Source organism: Mauremys reevesii, linkage group 1 (assembly GCF_016161935.1).
Source record: "Mauremys reevesii isolate NIE-2019 linkage group 1, ASM1616193v1, whole genome shotgun sequence".
NCBI lineage: Eukaryota > Metazoa > Chordata > Testudines > Geoemydidae > Mauremys > Mauremys reevesii.
In genome coordinates, this window is record NC_052623.1 from 191,268,544 (window position 1) to 191,289,665 (window position 21,122).

A 21,122-nucleotide genomic window follows, 5' to 3' on the forward strand; every position below is an offset into this window, starting at 1 on the left:
TTATTTTTAAAAAAAGTCTTACAACATGGAAAAAATGGTCTGATTTTTGTTCCATAAGAGAACCCTTCTTAACAAAAAATAAAATGTGGAATTTGGGCAGAAATTTACAGGAGAGCGCCTTACAGAGAAGAACTAAAGCTAGTTTGTTCTATTAAGGGCCCTTAATCCTGGAAACAGTCTCACACATGCGAGTCCTGTCCAGTTCATTGAGACTTCTCGTGTGCACAAATTTACTCTTGTATGTGCTTGTGGGACTGGGGACTAAGTTCTTGAAACATATTCAGCAAATTAGCATTCAAGGATACTAGTGAATCTATAGCTTTAGGAAATCTATTCCTCTGTTAGAACTTTAGAAAAACAAAACCAAAAAAAAATCCACTTGATTCACCACCATTACTCTGTTGAAATCAGTGGAGTCACACCAGCATAAAAGTGGAGTAACAGCAGTGAATCAGAGCCAGTGTGTCTTACTCTGTGAAACTGGTTAGAAGGATAAACCTTTCTGAATCTTCTCCTGCTCTTCCTTCGCTGCCTTCCATATATAACAGCAGCTATCCCCCAGAGTCAAGAAGTATGCTTTTTAAGCTGCAAATTAAGCAATAAATAGCATGATGATTACTTAGTCTGGTTAATTCATTTTGTAATACATATACATTTTACTGATCACCCCAAATGCTCTTTTTAACTGAAAATTAATAATGCTCAAGTATATTGTAACTCCACGTAACTTTAAAAATGGTATACAAATTAACACAAACATCTGCACCCAGTTTACATGTGACATGCATGTAAAAATGTGCATGGCTTTCAGAGCATGCAGACATGCGCCCATTTCATGGTTCACAGTAGCGCATATCTCATGCAAGTTTTGAAAATGTAGCCCAGTATACCTATGTAAGTCATCTGAATAGAGCATGAAAGCTTTAAGTCTTATAGAGGTACAAATATTGTGTTCGGCCTTTGCATCCATTTTCTTGCATGTAAATATGGCTATTAAAGAGTTCTAGTTTTAAAGAGAATTATCTTAGATGTCAATTAGACATTTGTACTAAATGAAGACCAGCTAGTTAATAACTAGAACTCCATTTCATCATAGTCTGCTTTTTACTTCTAACAGCAAACATATAAAAGTAGACTCAAGGCAACATATTATTACACTGCTGTCCAAGGCCTTTCTCTCTGCCTACATATAATGTAGTAACTAATGCCGCACTCTTACATAGCATAATTTACAGTAGTGATTAGTTTGTTTGTGTTCCACTGATCTCTTGTGGATGGTATGGCAGACCTGCTCAAGTATGAGGAGCTCATCATCCCTCTAATGGCTAGCCCACAGAAGTTATATAAGCCCTAAAACTACTAACCTAATGGAGAGTCTCCATTAGCTGTAGAGGTAGAGGCCTGGGATTTTGGAGCAGAAAGCTCTGTAAAGTCTATGTGACTGCAGTGTGCAGTATAGCTGACAACTGAATATTCTGTGTGGCTTGAGAATTGTTACAACAGCCTTTCCAAGGGTTACTCACCATGTGGTAGAGGCAGATATTTCGTATAAAAAATGGATGAAAAATGGTGAAAAATTCTAATAATGAACCAATTTTGCAACAAATTCTATAAAGGATAATATAACATCAGATGCTTATACAAATAAATTTAAACCCAGGGCTCAGGAAGATTTAAAGTTCAGTTCTTTCTAATCCACACCCCAGTTAGTCACACATAACAAGAATTCACTTCATGAAATCACTGGTCATTTCTGCAAAGAATTCTAACATTTTCAGGCACCAGCTTACCAGCATTTAAACTATTACGAAGTTAAGGTAACAATATGACCCATACATTTGGATTTAGTTAAGAGAGAAAATAAATATTTATGTCAAACTTTTTTTTTCTGATTGCACATTTGATATTGGAAGCTACATGATCACAAAACATGAAAAAAGTCAATTACTTTTTGATCTACCATCAAACTCTAAATACATCAATAAGGAAGCCACACCAGGCCAAATAGGCTATTACTTTCAAAGAAGTCCATGAAAGTTTCCCAAATACTGTTATACAAAGTTACACATCCATGCTGAGTTATTCACCAGTGTGTAGCAACAGTCTTACAGTGCGCCAGGATTGTATTGGCAGGTAACTGACGGAGGAACTATGCAGTGTGATTAAAAATTCCACATTGGAAGCATTAACATAAAAGTACGTGTTTATAGTCTGAACAGGAGACTGCAGTTCTTGAAGTTGGGAGGAACATAAGGGAGGAATGAGAATATCTTCCATTTTAGAAATGCTGAGGCACAAAACAAAGTTGCTTCTAGTACTTTCATACATGAAATCCTTTCTCCTGTATGTGCATCATGTGCAATCGCAAAGTCTGTAAACTGCTCATTATTCGTCTCTGGTGTCCAATGAGTACAACTCCAATTCTCCTAATGTCACTGTAAGATAAAGAAAGGTTAAAATTCATCTTGGATGCATGTACAGCCACACAGAAAGAATTCTGATTGCTTTCACATATTGTTCAGCACCTAATGTAGTTCTTCATCAGAACTATTCAATGTCTTGATTTGAATATGCAAAAATGCCCTAAATTTGCAGGCATTAAAAGGTGCACCCACCTATTCTTTATTTGTATAGGCAGCCATTTAGAAAAAAAATCACATCTCATAGCTAGGACATAGCTTTTTTGCTGTATCCTTAAAGGTCAAAATCCTTCTCCCAGCCCCTAGACACAAGCCTGAGAAGCAAGCAGAGAAAAGGGACCTCTACAGGGTGGGAGGAGGGAAACCATCCTTCTCACCCATGCTGCAGAGGCAAGCAGAACCACTTCATGTTCACTATTGCAGCTGCTGCAGCACTTCTGCTGCTTGCAGGAGGGGCAGGAAGAAGACCAACAATTTGTAGATCTGCACAGTAGCAATTCATCAGCTCTGCCCATGCTTATCTCCCAGTCCACCTTTGCCTCACCTACTTCTACAACAGGCTGATGCAAAGGAAACACCATGAAGCATCCAGCTCCTTCACTGTAGAACCTCCCAACAATTTAACTGCATTGAGTACCGTCTGTGGATGAGGAGGACGGTATTTGACCCTTTAATGACAAATGGAAAGAGCTAGTGGATGCTAATGATTAAAAATTGCAGTAAAGTTAATTATGATCTGGTGACAAATCTTCACACAATAAAAACCCCACACAATAGACAAGCTCTGAATTGGCTGAACTAAATATTAAACATTAGGACAAAAGAGTAATTTATGTGGCTCATGCCAATCCTCTGAGACAAGAAGAGCATTTTTAAAAAAAAATGTACAATACAACTTTCAGAAAACCAGTATTATCGAATTTAGCATTATATAGCTCCGTTCACATTCAAAACGTGCCACAATGTATGGTAAAATGTCAAATTAGATACCAATAGCAACAGTCATTATTATTCACTGCTCCTCCTCCTATTGAAATCAATAACAAAACTTCAAAGGAGCAGGATCAAGAACTGAGTTCCAATAGTGTGCTTGGGACTGCACACACCACTGAAAAGATATGATTAGTGTACACAACCTGGACCAGATCTTGTTTACAGCTAAGTACATTTTACCATTGGTTCAATGGGAGCAGTTCAAGCCCCCTATCCAACAACACACTTATGCATACAAATAGTCCCACTGATTTCATGTGGTCACACAAAAAGTATGCGGCAGAATGAGGAATTGAAACCAGGTCTACCGAGTCTCTTAATCACCACATCATCTTTCCTTACCATATTTTGGTTGAAAGTCTATTTTTCCTTTTATTAACTGTACTAGCAAAGTGAAAATATACTTTTGTTCCATACATCTTAGGATTTAGGCTCTATCACTGTTAATCTGAGCAATTGCAGTTTACCCAGTGTACCAATAATAGTTTACATACTTACTCAATACTCATTCTTGAAACCACATCCAAAGTTGTGAAACCCGCTGCCATGAAGTTATTTTTATACTGACCCATTTTTATTGAATCTAGCCAATCAATGACTGAAACAAACAAAGGATATTCGGGAACTTCACCAGGTGAATCTGGCATTCTACAAAAACAAAATGTAAAAGATTGTAAAGAAGTAATAAGTATAAAAAATAAAGCCTTGTTTACTTTTGTAGATATTTTTGTACTAAAAAGTTGACTAGACTAGCAGGGCCAGCTCCAGGCATCAGCTAAGGAAGCAGGTACTTGGGGCGCCCAATATCAAGGGGCAGCACTCCGGCCACTACTGGGGAAGCATGTCTGGGTCTTTGGCAGCAATTCGGCGGTGGGTCCCTCAGTCCCTGTTGAAATGAAGGACCTGCCGCTGAAGAGTGGAGTGGCGCAATCGCGCTGCCGTGGCTTTTTTTTTTTTTTTTTTTTTTGCGCCGCTTTGGGCAGCAGAAAACCTGGAGCCGGCCCTGTAGATTAGGGCTATGTCTACACTACAGCCTATGTCGGCAAAACTTATGACGCTCACTGGTGTGTATATTACACCCCCTGAGCGATGTAAGTTACACCAACATAAGCGTTCATGTGCACAGCGCTATATCAGTGGGAGAAGCTTATGCCGCTTATGGAGGTGGGTTTTTTTATGCCGATGGAAGAGCTCTCTCCTGTCAGCATAGAGCATCTTCACCAGACGTGCTGCAGCAGCGCAGCTGTACCAATACAGCTGTGCTGATGCAGCACTGTAAATATAGACATAACCTAAGTCTATCAACACTAGAAAGAAATAAGAGATGAGCTCGTGCTGCAAAGTTCAGATCCTGAACTGAAGTTCTCCAAAGTTTCAGATCTAGCACTTTGATTCCGGCCCATTCTCTAAAATTTGTCAGTTATATTATAGCATCCAAAATTCCTTTTTAATGCTACTATTAAGGAAATCATTGGAACTCCATGAGAGTTTTATATGCACAAGAAGCTCAGAAATGGACCTATCCACATTATTATAATTTTCAGTAGAGTATATCTCTGCAGAAAGCAGGGCCGGCTCCAGGCACCAGCTTAGCAAGCAGGTGCTTGGGGTGGCCATTCCGGAGAGGGGTGGCAGGTCCAGGTATTCAGCGGCAATTCGGTGGAGGGTCCTTCACTCCCACTTGGAGCGAAGGACCTCCTGCTGAATTGCCGCAGATCGCGATCACAGCTTTTTGGGAGGGCGGGGGGCTGCTTGGGGCGGCAAAACCCCTGGAGCCGGCAGAAAGAGAGGTTACTTACCTTTACAGTAACTGATGTTCTTTGAGATGTGTAGTCTGACATATTCCACAGTGGGTGAGTGCAAATCCAGTGAGCATGCATATGACAATTTTCTAGTCAGCAGTACTCACTGTGGTAGAGCATGTGCCCTTCTTCTCCTTGTTTGCTCCACAAAACCACCCTGTCACATCCCAGGAGGCTGGGAATCAGGGGAAGAGTGATTGGCAGGGCTATGGAGAGGTTGCAGAAGTCCAATATCTGTCTCAGCCAGGCTGGGGCTATGAGGATTGCCTTCTTCCACCTTCCAAAGTACCCTGGGGAACAGGGGAAAGGGAAGGAACACATAGAACAGTCCCTCTGTCCATGGGAGGAGAAAGGCCTCTGAATGAGACCCTGGATTTCTGTTCCTCCTCCCCTGTGCTGAGGTGGTGACATTTTTTCTCCCTCATTGCAAAAAGATCTTAGTGAGAGACCCTGCATTGTTGGAAGATGTTCTGGAGGATCCACCCTCTAGTGCTCCGATCACTCATGATTGTCACAGAAATGCCTGCTGAGGCCGTTTGCCTTCACATTGTTCACTCCTAGGAGATGGACCGCTGACAGGGAGATGCTATGTCCTATTGCAGAGTCACTTGGATGGTCTCCTGGCACGGAGCCTGTGATCTAGTGCCCCCTCTGCTGCCTGTTCAGGTAGAAGATTGGAGTGGTATTTTCCAACATTACCAGAATCATTTGACCTTGAATGACTGACAGGAAGGCTATGCATGCTCTATATACAGCCCTGAGTTCCTACACATTGATGAGCATGGCCTTGTGCTATAAGATTGCCCATGTGAGCCCCTACACCTGAATGTAGAGGCATCCGTGATCATTGTCCTTGAGGGAGAAGTGGGACTATACAGAACCCCTCTGCAAATGTTGTTTGGGTCCTTTCACCAGCTCAGTGATTAGAGAATTGCCAGAGGGAGGTGCAGCACCTTGTCTATGGGTGTCTTTTTGGGCTGTAGATGGAGGACAGCCAAGCTTGATGGTACCAGAAGTGAAACCTTGCATATGGGCTGATGAATATTCAGGTCACCATAAGATCCCGAAGCTTGAGGCAGAATCTTGCTTGTGTCAGCAGATAGGTCTGCAAATGGGAGCAGAGATTGTGCAGCATCTGGAACTTGTTGAGTGGTAGGTAGGCAGTGGCTGCCTTTGCACTGAACACAGCCTCGCTGAATTCCATCCTCTATGTGGGTGCTAACATGGATTTCTTTTCATTAACCAGGAGGCACAGGTGCACAAATGGTTGGAGACAGGGGCGGCTCTAGACATTTCGCTGCCCCAAGCATGGCGGCATGCCGCGGGAGGCGCTCTGCCGGTCGCTGGTCCCGCGGCTCCGGTGGACCTCCCACAGGCGTGCCTGCGGAGGGTCCGCTGGTCCCGCGGCTTCACTGGACCTCCCGCAGGCACGCCTGCGGGAGGTCTACCGGAGCCCTGCCTGCCGCCCTCCCGGCGATGGGCAGAGCACCCCCCGCGGCATGCCGCCCCAAGCACGCGCTTGGCGTGCTGGGGCCTGGAGCCGCCCCTGGTTGGAGAACAGTCCCAATGTTGGCCTGGACCTGAGTGGTTGCTGAAAAACCAGTTGTCTAAGTATGGGAACACTTGGCTAGCCATTGTTCTGAGGCAGGCAGCCACCACATCTAGACACTTCATAAACACCTGGGGCACCACAGACAGCACGAAGGGCAAAACCCAGTATGGATCATGATTGTTCTTGAACACAGAATTCAGGAAGTGCCTGTGTGATGGGTGCATCACAATGTGAAAGTACACAGCCTTGAGCTTGAGGGCAACATACCAGTCTTTCTGATCTAGGGAGGGGATAATTGATGCGAGGGAGACCATCTTTAACTTGAGATGTTTGTTGTTGGTAGTCAGGCCTCAGAGGTCTAATATTGGTCAAAGCCCCATTGGTTTCTTTGGGAATGAAGAAGTATCTTGAATAGAACCCCCTTTCCCCCTGTCAGGAAGGAACCTCCTCTACAGTGATCAAAGCAAGGAGGGAATACACCTCTTGCTGAAGCACGATTTTGTGGAGGGGGTCCCTGAAGAGGAATATGGAGGGAGGATGATTGTGTGGAAGAGAGAGGAAATGATGGCATAGCCTTTCTGGACCACCTCCAGCTCCTAGTGGTCTGAAGTGATGCTGGACCAGGTGTGAAGTAAGTGAGCCAAACGGTTGCCAAAAGAAGGGGAAGGCAAAGATTGTGGAACACTTGGTATGCTATCCTTGGGCACTAAGTCAAATTTGTTGCCTGTGTAACCCTTCTGCCGGGCCGAAAGGATAGCAGCAAGGGCCGGGTTCAATACATAGGGGTCCCTTCCCCACAACATAATGCAAAACCAGCTCAAGCCCCCACCCAGTGACCTGGGAAAATCTTACACTCACCCCTGGGTGCCTCGAAGAGGCAATACTTCCCCTCTCGCAAGCACAGAGTCTTGGTGTAGCAGAAAAGGTTTAATTACATGACAAACAACAAGCATTAAATTGGGAAAATACCTCAGCTAGAGTTCATAGGTCAAACCGTGAGCAAAGACCCACTCCAGCAAATTGGGCCGTGTCCTTCTCTCGGGGCCCTTGAGTCCAGCAACCCCCAAATCACCCACAGTCCCAAAAGTCCCACAATCCAAAAGTCTCTGTCCCGGGTCAGTGCAGCCCCAGAGCTCAAGAGTCTCTCTGCAGAGGTCCCCCTCCCCAGCCTGGGTAGAAAGGGGCACCTTATGTGGTTTCAGGGCCAACTGCCCTGCCTCTTCGTGGGGTTCTGCTTCCACTAGTCATCTCCACAAACAGCTCAGCTCCGCTTGCTCTGTGGGCTGCTCCGCTCTGCCAGCTGCTCTGGTCCACCAGCTGTCCTGTGAGCCACGCCAGCCGTACTCACGAGCTGCTTGGCTCCACTCACCCAGTGGCTGCACAAACTGCTCCACTCTGCTCTGCCAGCTGCTCTGCTCCACAGTATGGCTTCAGGCTCCCCCATTCATTAGCACAGTACTCAGTGCTCTCAGCTCAGCAAGTCCAGCTCTTCAGTGATTTCAGCTCTTAGTGATTCCAGCTCTTAGTAGGGGAGCCCCAGTACCAGAGAATTCAGCTCAGTAACCTGCATTTAGATTCTTAAGGGAATCAAAAATTAACTCTGACATTCCACAGTGGAGAGAGGCACAGGTGGAACTGGTGCTTCTGGCTCATACAAAGAGCCTGCACCACCAAGTACAGATCTCTGTCCCCAGCCTCTCTCTCTTGACTGGGTTTTGGAACCCATGTCCCTTGTCTAGCAAGTGCTATTTAGTTGTCTATCATAAGACAGTTTTGTAGTTCCTCATTTACTTAATCGGGATGACAACATTTTATTGCTCCTGCCCCAATAACAACAAAATTGGGGCTCCCATAGCTGTGAAAATAACCATCCCAGGCTGCTTTACGGTATGCTAAGTGGGGTGGGAGTGCCCATGCAAATAACTGAAATGCTAATGCGAATATTTGAAACTTCTTTCCGCACTCCCCATAACCTACCACCAGATGTCAGCGTAGAGCTCATCCTGACTCTGCTTACACCTGGTTGGTACCAAAGAGGAGTGGTGAAGTTGCAAGGTATATCCTCTAGCAGGCTTCTTTCTTGAGGACATCTGCCTGCAACCCAAAGGCTCTGGTGGCCTCTTACTAGAAAAATGGTGGTTGCTGCTGCTAAGGCTAGGGCCTGAAGTGCCTCCGCGTGGAGTCCAGGAGATAGATTCCCAAGGACCTGAGGATAGCCCTAGAGTCCTTAAAGGATTTCACTGCCTTTGTTAGGGGATTGGTGGTGTGCTATAGGCTGGCAGTACCGTGTAATGACAGTACTCCAGGGTGCAATGCCTAATAGTGAGGGTCCAAGGCTGCTTTGCCTAGCGGCAATAGCTCAGGGTAGTGTCACCCATTGGCAAGAGTCTAAGGGTCAATTTCCCTGGCAGTTACAGCTAATGGTAGTGTTGCCCAATGATGAGAGTCCAAAGGCTGCTTTACCTAGTGGCAATAGTTCAGGGTAGCCCACTGGTCGGGGGTGTGTGGTGGTGGTAGGGAGACCCAGAGTCCATCCTCTTCCACTGGGTTCCGACCCAGGGCCCTTTGAAATAGTGGCCCTGCCACAAGGCTCAGGGCCTGATACCCTAAACATGCTCCCTGGGTCACTTCCTACCCTTGTTCCAGTCCCTCCACTGTCATCACAGGTGACTTGGGGTTCCTCCTGTGTTCCCTTCTGATGTGTCTCCAGAGTCTCTTCCATGCGCCCCAGAGTGTCGTCACCCTCAGTGTCTGTGGTCAACAGGCTTCCCATGGCTGGGCTATAAGGCTTGGTCCTAGCGGTATGGAGCCCTGGCAGCTTTCCAGCAGCTGTACCCAACTGCTCTCCTCTGCAGTCAGCCCAGACTGAGCTGAGTCACTCCCTTTTAAATGCTCCCTCCATTGGGAGCAGGCCCAGCAGAGGCGAGGGGGGTGTGGCATCTTGGGCCCAAAGCAGCCCTTTAACCTTCGCCTCACCAGTGCGGGGTTGGTGCACCCCTGTCACAGTCTCGTCAGACTTATCATGGATGAGTAAGCAGCTCTTGAATGACAAATCTTCAGTGGTTGTTTGTAATTCCTTAGGTATATCTGCCAAGATGAGCCACTAAGAGCAGCACATCGTGATCGCTGTTACCATTGACCTGGAGGCACATCCAAGGCCACATGCAGGATGGTCCAGTCAACCAAATATCTTTCTGCAGGAACAGTTTGAAGTCATCCTGGCAGTAGCCTACTGATAAAATGTTGCAAAGCACAGTAGTTGACATGGTCATATTTTGCCAGGACTGCCTGGTAGTTTGATATCCTCATCTGGAGGCTTGAGGTGGACTATGATTTCTGATCCAGAAGGCCAAGGCACTTCGCCTCCTTATGCTTGGGTGTCAACTTCTGTTGGCCGTGGCAGGTTCTCTTGTTGTCCACTGTTATTCTGAGGCTGAATTCAATATCTAGGGGTTCCTCTTAACACTGCAAAGCAGAACCAGCTCAAGCTGCAACCCAGAAATCTGGGAAAACTAACTACCGCCCTGGTGCCTCTAATAGGCAATATTTCCCCATTTGTAATCAATGAGTCTGTGTGTAGCAAAATAAAACTTTTATGAAGAGTAGAAGGAACACAGCATTAATTTGAGAAAACACTACAATAATTCAAAAATATGCAGACAATTAAGTAAACACCCACCTCACACTATCTTCGGCAGTAGTCTTTTCCTCAGTTTCCCACCTTGTGGTGTAAAAGTCCAATAACACACCACTCTTCCTTTCCCTCCACTGCACCCCACTTGGGGTGTATTGTCTGAAATCAGTGAAGTCTCAGAGTCCAGGAGTGCATTCAGGTGGGTTCACTTCTTGCCTCTGATGGGGGAGGGTTGAGTGATGCCTCTGCCACTGCTGCTATGTTACCACTCCCTCTGTTCACTGTTATTATTACTGCTGCTTGTCACCAACACTGCTGCCTCTGCCTTTATCTGTGATACCGTGTTCTAAGGTTCCACCACCTAGCCCAACCCTTAGTGATTTCAGCTCTTAGTGATTTCACTGGGTAGTGGGGAACCTCACTGCCGCTGCCTCCTCTGCATTGTCTTTCACCACAATGCTGTCCCCAAACCAGGTCTTAGGCTCAGCCCCCAGACCACCTTATCAGTGACTGCAGCTCTAGTGATCTCAATTGAGTCTAATCAGCTCTGTCTTTAAACATTGGAGGGGGCTGGTCAAATGCATCTAGGATTCTTTAAATAGATTCTACATCGCCAGGTTGGAACACCTGTCCCCAGCCCCTCTGACCTTCACTTGAATTTGTAACACTACCTCACATTACCACATACATTTAGGTTGACTTCCTCAATTAGGTTATATTAAGTAAAGTTTTGCTGCTGTTTAGTCATACAGTAACAACAGCAACATTTCATTACACTTGCATCCAAGACTTACATGAATTTTGACCCCAGACTGCCAAAATTGATCACTTTGGCCAAGCAGGTATGTCTGCTGATCTCCTAGGCACAGTAGGTATATGTGTGCAAATACGGTCTGCTCCTAAGGTGTTTTCTTCAGTGCATCAGTTGATGGAAGGAGAAAGCTCATTCAGACTACTGGCTTACAGGATGAGACAGTGTAGTCCTCTGGGAACATGGTGCCCACCCTGTTGCTGTAGGGGGACCCCGACCATGTGGCACAAACATTGACGCTGCTACGTCCAAGGATCTGGATGGCATCAGGGGTGACTGCAGCTCCAATAGCTGTAAGGGCACTGGGACCAGTGATGAGGCCTGGAGTGGTGGAGCCTCTGTAGGTTGGTCAGTACAGCTGGGAGCGCACAGATCCCAGTGATGAAGGCATCAGGATATCCTGTACTGGAGGCAACTTGTAGCAGGTACCGCACTAGCTGGTTACTGTTCTGACTGCCTCAGTACCGAGGAGGCTAACACGGCTTCGACAGCATTGGGGAAAGCTCTGACCCACTGGATCTGTTCAACTGGTGCTGGCTTCAATGCTCAGAGAATATTTTCAAAGTTTTGGGGCACCCTTAAAGCCTGACGGCATGGTAATTTTATGTGGCTTTGAAGTTGGAGCATGGGAGGGAGATCTCTGTCTCTACTCCTTCAAAAGCTCGCCCTCCGAGTTCAACCTATCACTGTACCTTTCAGAGAAGTTGATGCCAAGGCCAATTTCAATGATCGATGTCCCCCGCAGGCCTAGATGCCTGGAATCCAGGGCGAGAGTTTGGCCTTATCGCCTGCTCCATGAGGAAAACTCTGTCGTGCCTCCCTGGAGTGCTAGGCCTGCTTCAAGAAGGACCTGCAGATTTCACAGCATTCTAGTGCGTGCCCCTTGCCAAGGCAAAACTGACACCTTATTTGTCTTCATTCAGCAGCATAACTGCCTCTCAGGACAAGCAGTTCTTGGAGCCCAGGTACTTGCCGTGGTTGGCCATGGTGCTTGTACTACCTGCAACCGTGGAGAAGGGTCCCTCTTCCTGCTGTGTTCACTGGCACCTATCTGACTAAAATAACAAGGCTAACTAAATAGAAGCCAAATTGTAGGAAAATCTGAAGAGAGTTGCTCCAAAATGTACCCGTGGGTAGTAGAGAAGGAACTAGCTGTGGCTTGGCAGCATCACCCGTTGTACCCTCACAGAATGCATGAGGAGATGAAAGGTGCATTTGCCACCCTAGTGGGTACAGTTGACCAGAAAATTCTCCAATGCCTGCACACCAGGCCAACACACCCCAGCTGTGGAATATGCATATGGACTAGCACTTGAAGAAGAATTTGAACTCTTGGGATGAAGATAATGACTAATTTTGAAACCCACCAAAGCAAAGCAGAGGGTATAAAAGCAGATTTAACCTTGGCTATTATGGGAAAATAGCACAGTTAGAATGAAAAAGTATTAATACCATGCTGGGTAATAACTTTTACCTTTATCTACATAGAAAATAGATGAAAAAGGGAATGGCTGTTTATTGCCACATTATTAGGCAATGGTTGCAGCAGCTGGAGTACTAACCTAAAGAGCAAATAAGAACTACATTTTATACTCTGATTTTCATGGGATTTTATGTATGGTAATAAACAAAAATAAAAGGGTACAGCTAATTCAATCACACTTCTGTCTCAATATTTTTTAACCTCCTATTGTTTCAAGTAAAAATTAAGAGATTAGAGAAAACAACATTCTCTGTTGGGTTGTTTCCCTGTTATTTCCTTTGGACTTTAACCCACGCGGTGGGGCCTGTTCTTGGCTCCCAGTGACTGTATGCATTTGGCAGCACATTGTGTATAATTGCTTTGTAAATTATTTTGTCTGTTATTTTCACCAGCCTGTGTGGTTCTTTCACAGAGCACATGAGGTGGGGGTAGGAGGTGGGGAAACATTTTATAAAATATGAAAAAAATATAGTAAAACCACAAAAATAGGCAGGGAGACTGAGGGACAGGTGCAATATCTGAAACTATTTTAAAACAAACCTTTTAAAATTGACTAGATTACAAGTTGAACAGCAGAAATGTGTTTGTAACGCTTTGAAGAATCAGTATTTTGTAATTAAAAACATCACTTTGAAAGTATATTTTCTCAAAGAAGCACATGCTAGTTTATGTGTGTTTTGGAGCACTTTTTAACATTCTAATTTCAGTGGGGCAACTTACAGGGGCAAATACCACTCCAAACCTAGCCTTAGCAAGACACCACTAACCATTCCAAACTCTGACTCTAGTGCGGGGAAACAAACCAACCCCAACTATCTCCCAAATTTGGGGTGGCCAGACAGCCACAGCTCTAAACCTAGCCTGGGTTTACCTAATAGCCTTTCCCCTCAAGCTTACCTGTGGCAAACCACCAGCCCCAACCTTAGCTCTAGCTACCAGCCTCTCTCCACACTCTGGTGCAGGCCCCCAAGCCCCCCCCCCAAGTGGGCTAGACACTGTCGCTGGTTCGGGACACTGCATCACCCCACCCAAAACCTGCAGTGAGGCTATGAAATATTAAGAGGCTCAGAGGGCCCTTCAGACTGGAGTGAATTTTGCCCGTAATGAATGAGTGGGGCCAAATTCATCCCTGATATGAATTCACTGATTTCAGTTTACGTCTAGGATGACTTTGGCTCACTGTGATTACAGAGTGGCCAGTCATTTCTTCAACAGCTCTACACCTAAAATCTGCTTTATTCATGTGCATAATATTACTTTGGGAATAGGGAGGAAGCTTTGGGTAGCACCTCCACGAATTTGTTGTGGAACGGGAGTGCCATAGATGTGTTATATAATATCCCTCTTCCACTAAGGTGAGCATGACTTAGCAAGTATGGCGTATAAATAGATTCAGAAGGATAATACTCTAAGGCAGTTTACCAACTGTTCACATGAAGAGACAGAGCACTGAAGAGACAAGAGGGAACTTGGAAAACAAGAGTATAGGACAAACACCAAACAAAAGGTGGAAAAAACAGAGAGGAGACTCATGAAGACCAAAGACTGACAGAGAACGAACAAAAGAGAGAGATGAAAATGCTGGACCAAAAAAGATAATGGCTATCAATGTACTTGAGAAAAAAAAGTCCTTTTGTTTGCAATTTCACCCGTTTCATTTGATAATAAAATACACTTTGTAAGAGGCTCAGAATGATTTTAAACACACAACACTTAACAGCTAAGCACTAGTTGAGCTCAGAGTTGTGTCAGGATATCCCGTCCCTACATAAGCCAGTATGTTATCTGATGGCAGTCATGATTGTATGAGGAAAGAGCATTGAAGTGAGTCTTACACAAGTACATCCTCCACTAGGGTATGAAGGGAGCTGGGGTTGCGGATCAATTTGTCTAGGAAGCTGACAATATCAGTAAACTTCGGCCGGTGGTTTCTCTCTTTTTGCCAGCAGTGAAGCATAAGTTGGTGGAGAGAAGCTGGGCAGCCCATAGGAGCTGGAAGCCTGTAACCTTCTTCTATAGACAGTATAACCTAAACAAAGATAATAGGAGTGATTACAGAGCATCGTATTAACACACATAAGGACAATATCAAACTAGGAATGCAGACCAATGATAAATCAAGACTAAGACACCCTCATGGTCTAGCATTGTATGCAGCTCTGAGATCCTCACACGCAGATAGGGTGGAGGCCAGGATTTTGACTAGTGTTCTTTACACTACACTTTCAGTCTCAGACAGAGCCAGCAAAGCATTAGTCACAAAGCATTAGTCACAAAAGTGTCCCGTTCTATTATTTTTAACTATTTCTACTATTTATTCTATTATTATTAACCTTTCTATTAAGTGACTGTGAAGGAGGAGAAGAGGAGAGAAATAAGAAACATCCTGTTCCTCTTCAGCAACCTGAAGTCAGGAAGCCAACAAAATAATCTCATACTAATGTGCTCTGATATTTGCATTGTGACATTGCATTAATACATGCCAATGTCATGCTGTAATGAGATTGTCACAGTGCAAATACCACAGTGCAATGTCTGGCCCCCAGTAACTTCATTTGATGACAAAGTGGTTCTCCTCCTCTTCAGGACTGAGTATGACTGATCCAGACAATGAAAGCCATTTTGCAATACAGCATAATGCAACTTTATCTTGTACAGCATCTTTCATAAAAACTGCATCTGACAATACTTTAGGGGTGTGTGTGTGTGTGTGTGTGTGCGTGTGTTATATAATAATAATATAAGCTGAAATTATAGTGTTAGATAAAAATACCAGGAAAGTGAAACTGCAAGGATTGGCAGGGGTGGAAAGATATGTTTTCAGCTGAGGTTTGAAAAGAAATGGACAGATCAGATATAGGAAAACTGTTCCATGTAGGGGGAGCTGAAGATGAGGTGGTTTTGTTTAGTAACTCTGTGAGACGGCTAAAAGTGACAAACAGGCCAGTGCTACATAAGTGGAGAAAGCAGGAAGGAAAGCAGAAACAGACAAGTTCTGTGAGAGGTCAGCTGGAGTGAGTTCATGAAAGGTTTAAAAACGAAGACTGGAATGTTTACTAGATCCTGAAATGAAAAGGGAGCCCGTGGAGCTGTTGAAAGAAGAGAATGATGTAGTTATGCTTTTGCACATGGAGGGAAAGCAGCAGCTGTTCCAAGGACAACAACCCATATACAATGTCCATTGAAAAGTAAATCACAATACTTACAATAATACATTGGCCTTTGTGAGAAATATACCTGTTGAAAGCATGCACTCTGCATTAAAGTGACATTTAATGTATGTGTATGTATAATTATACTAAAATATATGTGTGCATTGCACATATAATCAATACAGCAGGCAGAGTGCACATTACATTATTTACAATGAAGCAATGCTTTATAGCTGTAGCTTCTGTATTTTCAATCCTATTAGCATGGGACTCTAGCTTTCTTTCTTTCTGAATTCTGTTTATGCTGCATGCATTATGCTAATAACAGTAATGAAGCTACATTAAGACCTGTGTTCCCCTTCACTTGTGGGGCAGAGGGAAGAAAGAGCATGGTAACTGCACTCAACTGGGCCTAAATTTTTAGAAAGGAGAGCTGAGCAACAGTGTACACTGGCAGAAACCTACTGTGCATAAAAAACATTTGTTTAGAGCTGTATGGGCAATTGGGATTGTGGTGGGCTAAGTTTTAACCACTCTGCAATAGCACTAGTTGGTATGCTTTACTCACGAGTTAGCAGAATTTGCCACAGATATCTTCCAATTTGTAGCTTCTTCCACTTCCTACATGCTTAGGTGTAACGTTCACTGATAGATCAGAGACTAATGGGGGAGCTGGCTGTGCTGCCTGGGGTATGAAGCAGGAGAGTGTGTGCTGAGGGACAAACGTGTTGCAAGTGTCCTGGAAATTGTAGATTTTGGCCTCAGATTTCTTGCAGGTCCTCAGGTTCCATGTGATTAGGAGTCCCTGCCCCCTCATTCATGCTGCTACCTTTCCTCTCAATGGGATAAACACTAGATCATTTCCAGGAGTTAGCCCACATGGAAATCTTCTTGAAATTTCCCCCTTCCATGCTTATTTTCAGGAGAAAAAACTCTGTCCATAGAGGAGACAATGTCAGCAACTGAAATTACCACAATAGGGGATTATTTATGTCTTCCACAGCAACAGAGTCATCAGAACCCTTTCATTCTGCTCAGTAAACATGTATTTTTCCACGACAACCATTTCATTCTCAAACACAGTTTTCTCATTAGGTAATATGGCCAACCCAAACTCAGGCTGATAAAGCCTTTTTACCACACTCCTCACCCTCTGTATCTATATACATATGTAGGTGTTCAAATCTCTCTGTCTATAGAGACAGGCAGCTATAACACACACTCCACGTGTGGAATTGAAAACTATTGATAACTGTAGGAAGGAAAGGAAACTATTAAGTGGATAGAAGAACAAAGAAAGGAGCTCTGTAAGTTCTTCATAAAGGAGGTCTTGCTGGCATGGGAAGCCCCACTGCCAGGTCCTTTATAAAGAGGGAGAATCCTGCCAGAGGAAGGATACAGCCACACAAACTGTTTCCTAGGCCAGTTGACTTTATGCCAATCTTGGATGTCATCCAACCCAAAAGTTTAACAAGAAATGTTAAGTATCACCTAATGCAATGAATCAAAAATGATTTCAACTGCGTGGTTTCTATTCTAAAAAGCAGGAAGGAATCGAGGTCTATCAGAAGTAGCTACAGAAAACTTAGTTACTTACTACAATAGTAGATAGATTTTCATGGATTCATGTCACTGAAGCTGCAATCTTTAGCTGCTCAGAAAAACATATCAGCCTAATATATTACTGTACTTGTTGCAAATGATGAATTTCTGAATGGGGTTTTTACTTTCTAGGTCAAAAGTAAATGCTCCACACCTTTTATTAGGCATAAAACATTCAACAATCACGCCAATACAAAGCTGATGAGGTTTTTCTGAAAGACATTATTTTAAAAAGGATTTCATTGGCATTTATATTTTCTTCGACCCATTACATTTTATAATTTCTTTGGTAGAGGAGTCACGGTCCATTAATTTTATTCTCTTGTTCAAAAGGAAAATTTCAATATACGTAAAGATGTAGACTACTGTTGAAATAATTATTAATAATTCTCTATTATTAATAGCATATATGGCACTTTTTATCTTCAAAGCACTATATGAACATTAACTGATTAATATTCATAATATCCCTGTGAGGCAAGTATTATTACCCCAATTTTACAGATAAAGAACCTGGGGCAAAGAGATGATGCAAGTTTGCCAAACTATACAGTAGGAAGCAAGTGTCAAAGGCAGGCCTAGAACTCTATAGAGTCCCTTCCACCCACTCTCCCTGATTCTGAACAAGTGGGATTAGGCATACATATAGCTGAGAACAGAAGGCCAGTCTTGGTAAGGTACAACATCTAAGGCTGGGGTGGGCAAACTTTTTGGCCTGAGGGCCACATCTGAGGGTGGAAATTGTATGGCAGGCCATAAATACTCACAAAATTGGGAGCTGGGGTGCGGACTCTGGGGAGGGACCAGAAATGAGGAGTTCAGCGTGCATGAGGGGGTTCCGGTCTGGGGCAGGGTTGCGGGTGGTGGGGGGTGAGGGCTCCAGCTGGTGGTGTGGGCTCTGGGGTGCAGGAAGGTGGGACCATGGGGTTCGGAGGGTGAGAGGGGGATCAGGGCTGGGGCAGGGGGTTGGGGTGCTGGAAAGGGTCAGGGGTGCAGGCTCCAGGTAGTGCTTACCTCAAGCAGCTCCCACAAGCAGCGGCATGTCCTCTCTCCGGCTCCTATGTGGAGGCATGGCCAGGCAGCTCTGCACACTGCCCTGTCCATAGACGCTGCCCCTGCAGCTCCCATTGGTCACAGTTGTCAGCCAATGGGAGCTGTGAGGGCTGTGCTTGGGGCGGGGGCAGCGTGTGGAGCTCCCTTGCTGCACTACATGTAGGATACGGAGGGGAGGCATGCTGCTGCTTCTGGGAGCCACATGGAGCCATGGCACACGTGGAGCGGGGCAAGCCCCAGACCCCACTCCCCGGCAGGAGCTCGAGGGCAGGATTAAAATGTCTGAAGGGCCGGATGTGGCCCCCAGGCTGTAGTTTGCCCACCTGTGATCTAAGGAGACCACATTTGACTTTTAGGGAGATAAAATGTGGAAGAAGCTGAAAGAAATTTTTTGAAACCCCTTTTAATATTCTTTTCTGTAGCTAGTTTAGGGCTGGTGAAAGTGTCAGATTGATTCTCCTGGAGTCCTACCTCCTCTGTCTACAGAACAGACATAGAAAAGGCTGCAGCAGTCAGTGGAAGCTTCCTCCCATTGGCAAATCAGTGTTCAATTGCTCTCAACCTGACATGATAATAGGTTTAGCTCAGTCTTCATAACAGGTTTGTCCTTGGACTAAGGGCGCTGGAATCTTTGTAGGAGAATCTCTGTGGCTGGCTGCTCCGGCGGTGAGCCCACTGCCCTCTCTTTTGGTGCCACATCAGCCCCTGATGGGTGAAAGCTGTAACTGTAGTGTCTCCCTGGCAGAAGTTATCATTCTGCAGGAGACATGAACTCTGCACTTATATTTCTTCTGTTAAAAAGTGTTAGAAGTGGGGGGCACTTGGACTCTCCATTAAGACTGCCAGCAAAAAGACTGATTAGCGCTAACTGTGCTTCTGGTTTTCGGATGTAAACACTTGACCAGCAGGAACTGGACTGAAACCATCAATTTATTTCACTCAGTTCATCAAGAAGAAATCAGATAGTCAAAGCCAGACTCTCTTTCTCTAAGTGATGTAAATGCTGAAAGAGTTAATCAGTGGGTTTTGTGGATGAGAGTTAGAGTTAGTGAAATGTGTATGGTGAATTTTTACATGTCAATATTGTTGTTAAGTGAGCGAGAAGGTTTATTCAGTTTGCTATGGCAGTTTTATGTATAGTCAATCAATCTATTAAATATTATTTTTTTCTGAATATCCAAATTCTGCAATATGTAATAATTTTTACAACGGCCTCTAATAGGTGTCCCAGAAGAGCTCATTCAAAGCTGTTCTGTAAACTGAATGCATCGGATATAAATCTTCCTTTCCCTCACACGGTATTAGTGAGCTAGACTCTTAACTCAATCTGTTCATCAGTACAATAGTTTCCTCAGAAAGCTCAATAGCTAATCTAATGTTTATTAATTAAGCAATAAGACATGACAGATTGTGCAGCAACCCTAATTAATGGACACCTCTAGTGCCTGACGCACATCCAAGAAGTGCATTAATCAGCATTACCACAGATCTGAAATGACATAACACAATAATAAAATGGTTATTTACTCAAACAAGTCACATTTCTCAAATCGAGTAAGTTTTTAAGAATACATATTATGCTGTTGGTAATGTTCCAAAATGTATGGTCAACATTTTCAAACCTACGTGCCTAAAGGTCAGCTCCTAAATTCATATTTAGGCAATTAAATAGAAGTTGCCTGATTTTCAAAGGTGCTGAGTCTCTACAGTTCCCAATGACTTAACTAGTATTTACGGGTGCTTATAATTTCTGAAAATCAGATCACTTTTATTCAGATACCTAAATATCACTTTATCAGACTAACTGTAGACTCTTAGGTTTGAAAATGTTGATCTATGTAAATACTTTCCTATATGTTTGTGTAGGATGATCTGTGACAGCGAATTAAAAAATTCTAACAATTTTGACCACTGGTGCAGAAGCCCACAGTAGCCAGGCTAGGAAAGGAATTTAGTATATTAACAGGGTATAACTTCTTATTTTTTTCTTGTTGCTCAGTGAAGACCCAACAGGCATGAGGTGAAAGCTATCTGGGACTTGGATTTGGCCAACTGGAGGCCAAGTACTATAAGTGTCACTTAAAAAAACCGTATTTTAAGATTTTCCAAAACAGTCATAATAGCTGATATCTTTGTAGATCTGTAAAAAATATAAACTATTTCTGAAGTGATGTAAATGGTGGTGTCAGCTAGATGAAGGTAAGTGGACATAAGGAGATACATTTACACACTAATGTAGCAGAAATATGGAGAATAGCAGGAAAAGCAACTAACAAAGAGAGTGTGGAATGGTGTCAGAAAAGGTCCCGACCTTAATTTGTTAATATTTTTTTTCTGCTGTATCTCCTTCCATCCTTCGGTATCTAGGGTACGCTTGTACTGTCTTTCTGATGAGCGAGTAACACCACCATATATATCACCTCTGAATTTGGTTTAGAATGTCAGCTCATGTAGCTATTGTCCTTTTTGTCACAACAAGACCTGTGATTCTCCATATTTATGCATGACTTGTCAGCAAAAGTTTGCACGGTGTATTTTATATATCTGCTCTGTGCACACTCCCCGCACCCCCACTTCCCTTGCCAGAACTACAGTATCACTGACTTTGGGGGAAATTCAG

The 21,122-nt window shown here is 44.0% G+C and overlaps 1 protein-coding gene across 6 annotated transcripts in view; it reads right to left on the minus strand.

Annotated features, from left to right (window-relative positions):
• Positions 1-2,046: 2,046 nt before the first annotated feature.
• EPHA6 (EPH receptor A6) overlaps positions 2,047-21,122 on the minus strand; it is an 855,214-nt gene continuing 836,138 nt past the window's right edge. For all 6 annotated transcript variants that reach the window (XM_039534481.1, XM_039534488.1, XM_039534472.1 and 3 more), the window contains 3 exons: positions 14,531-14,724; positions 3,912-4,061; positions 2,047-2,435 (listed from right to left, as the gene is read on the minus strand). In XM_039534481.1, the coding sequence (XP_039390415.1) occupies positions 2,321-2,435; positions 3,912-4,061; positions 14,531-14,724 (459 nt within the window). In that variant the 3' untranslated portion in view covers positions 2,047-2,320. The remainder of the gene's footprint in view (positions 2,436-3,911; positions 4,062-14,530; positions 14,725-21,122) is intronic.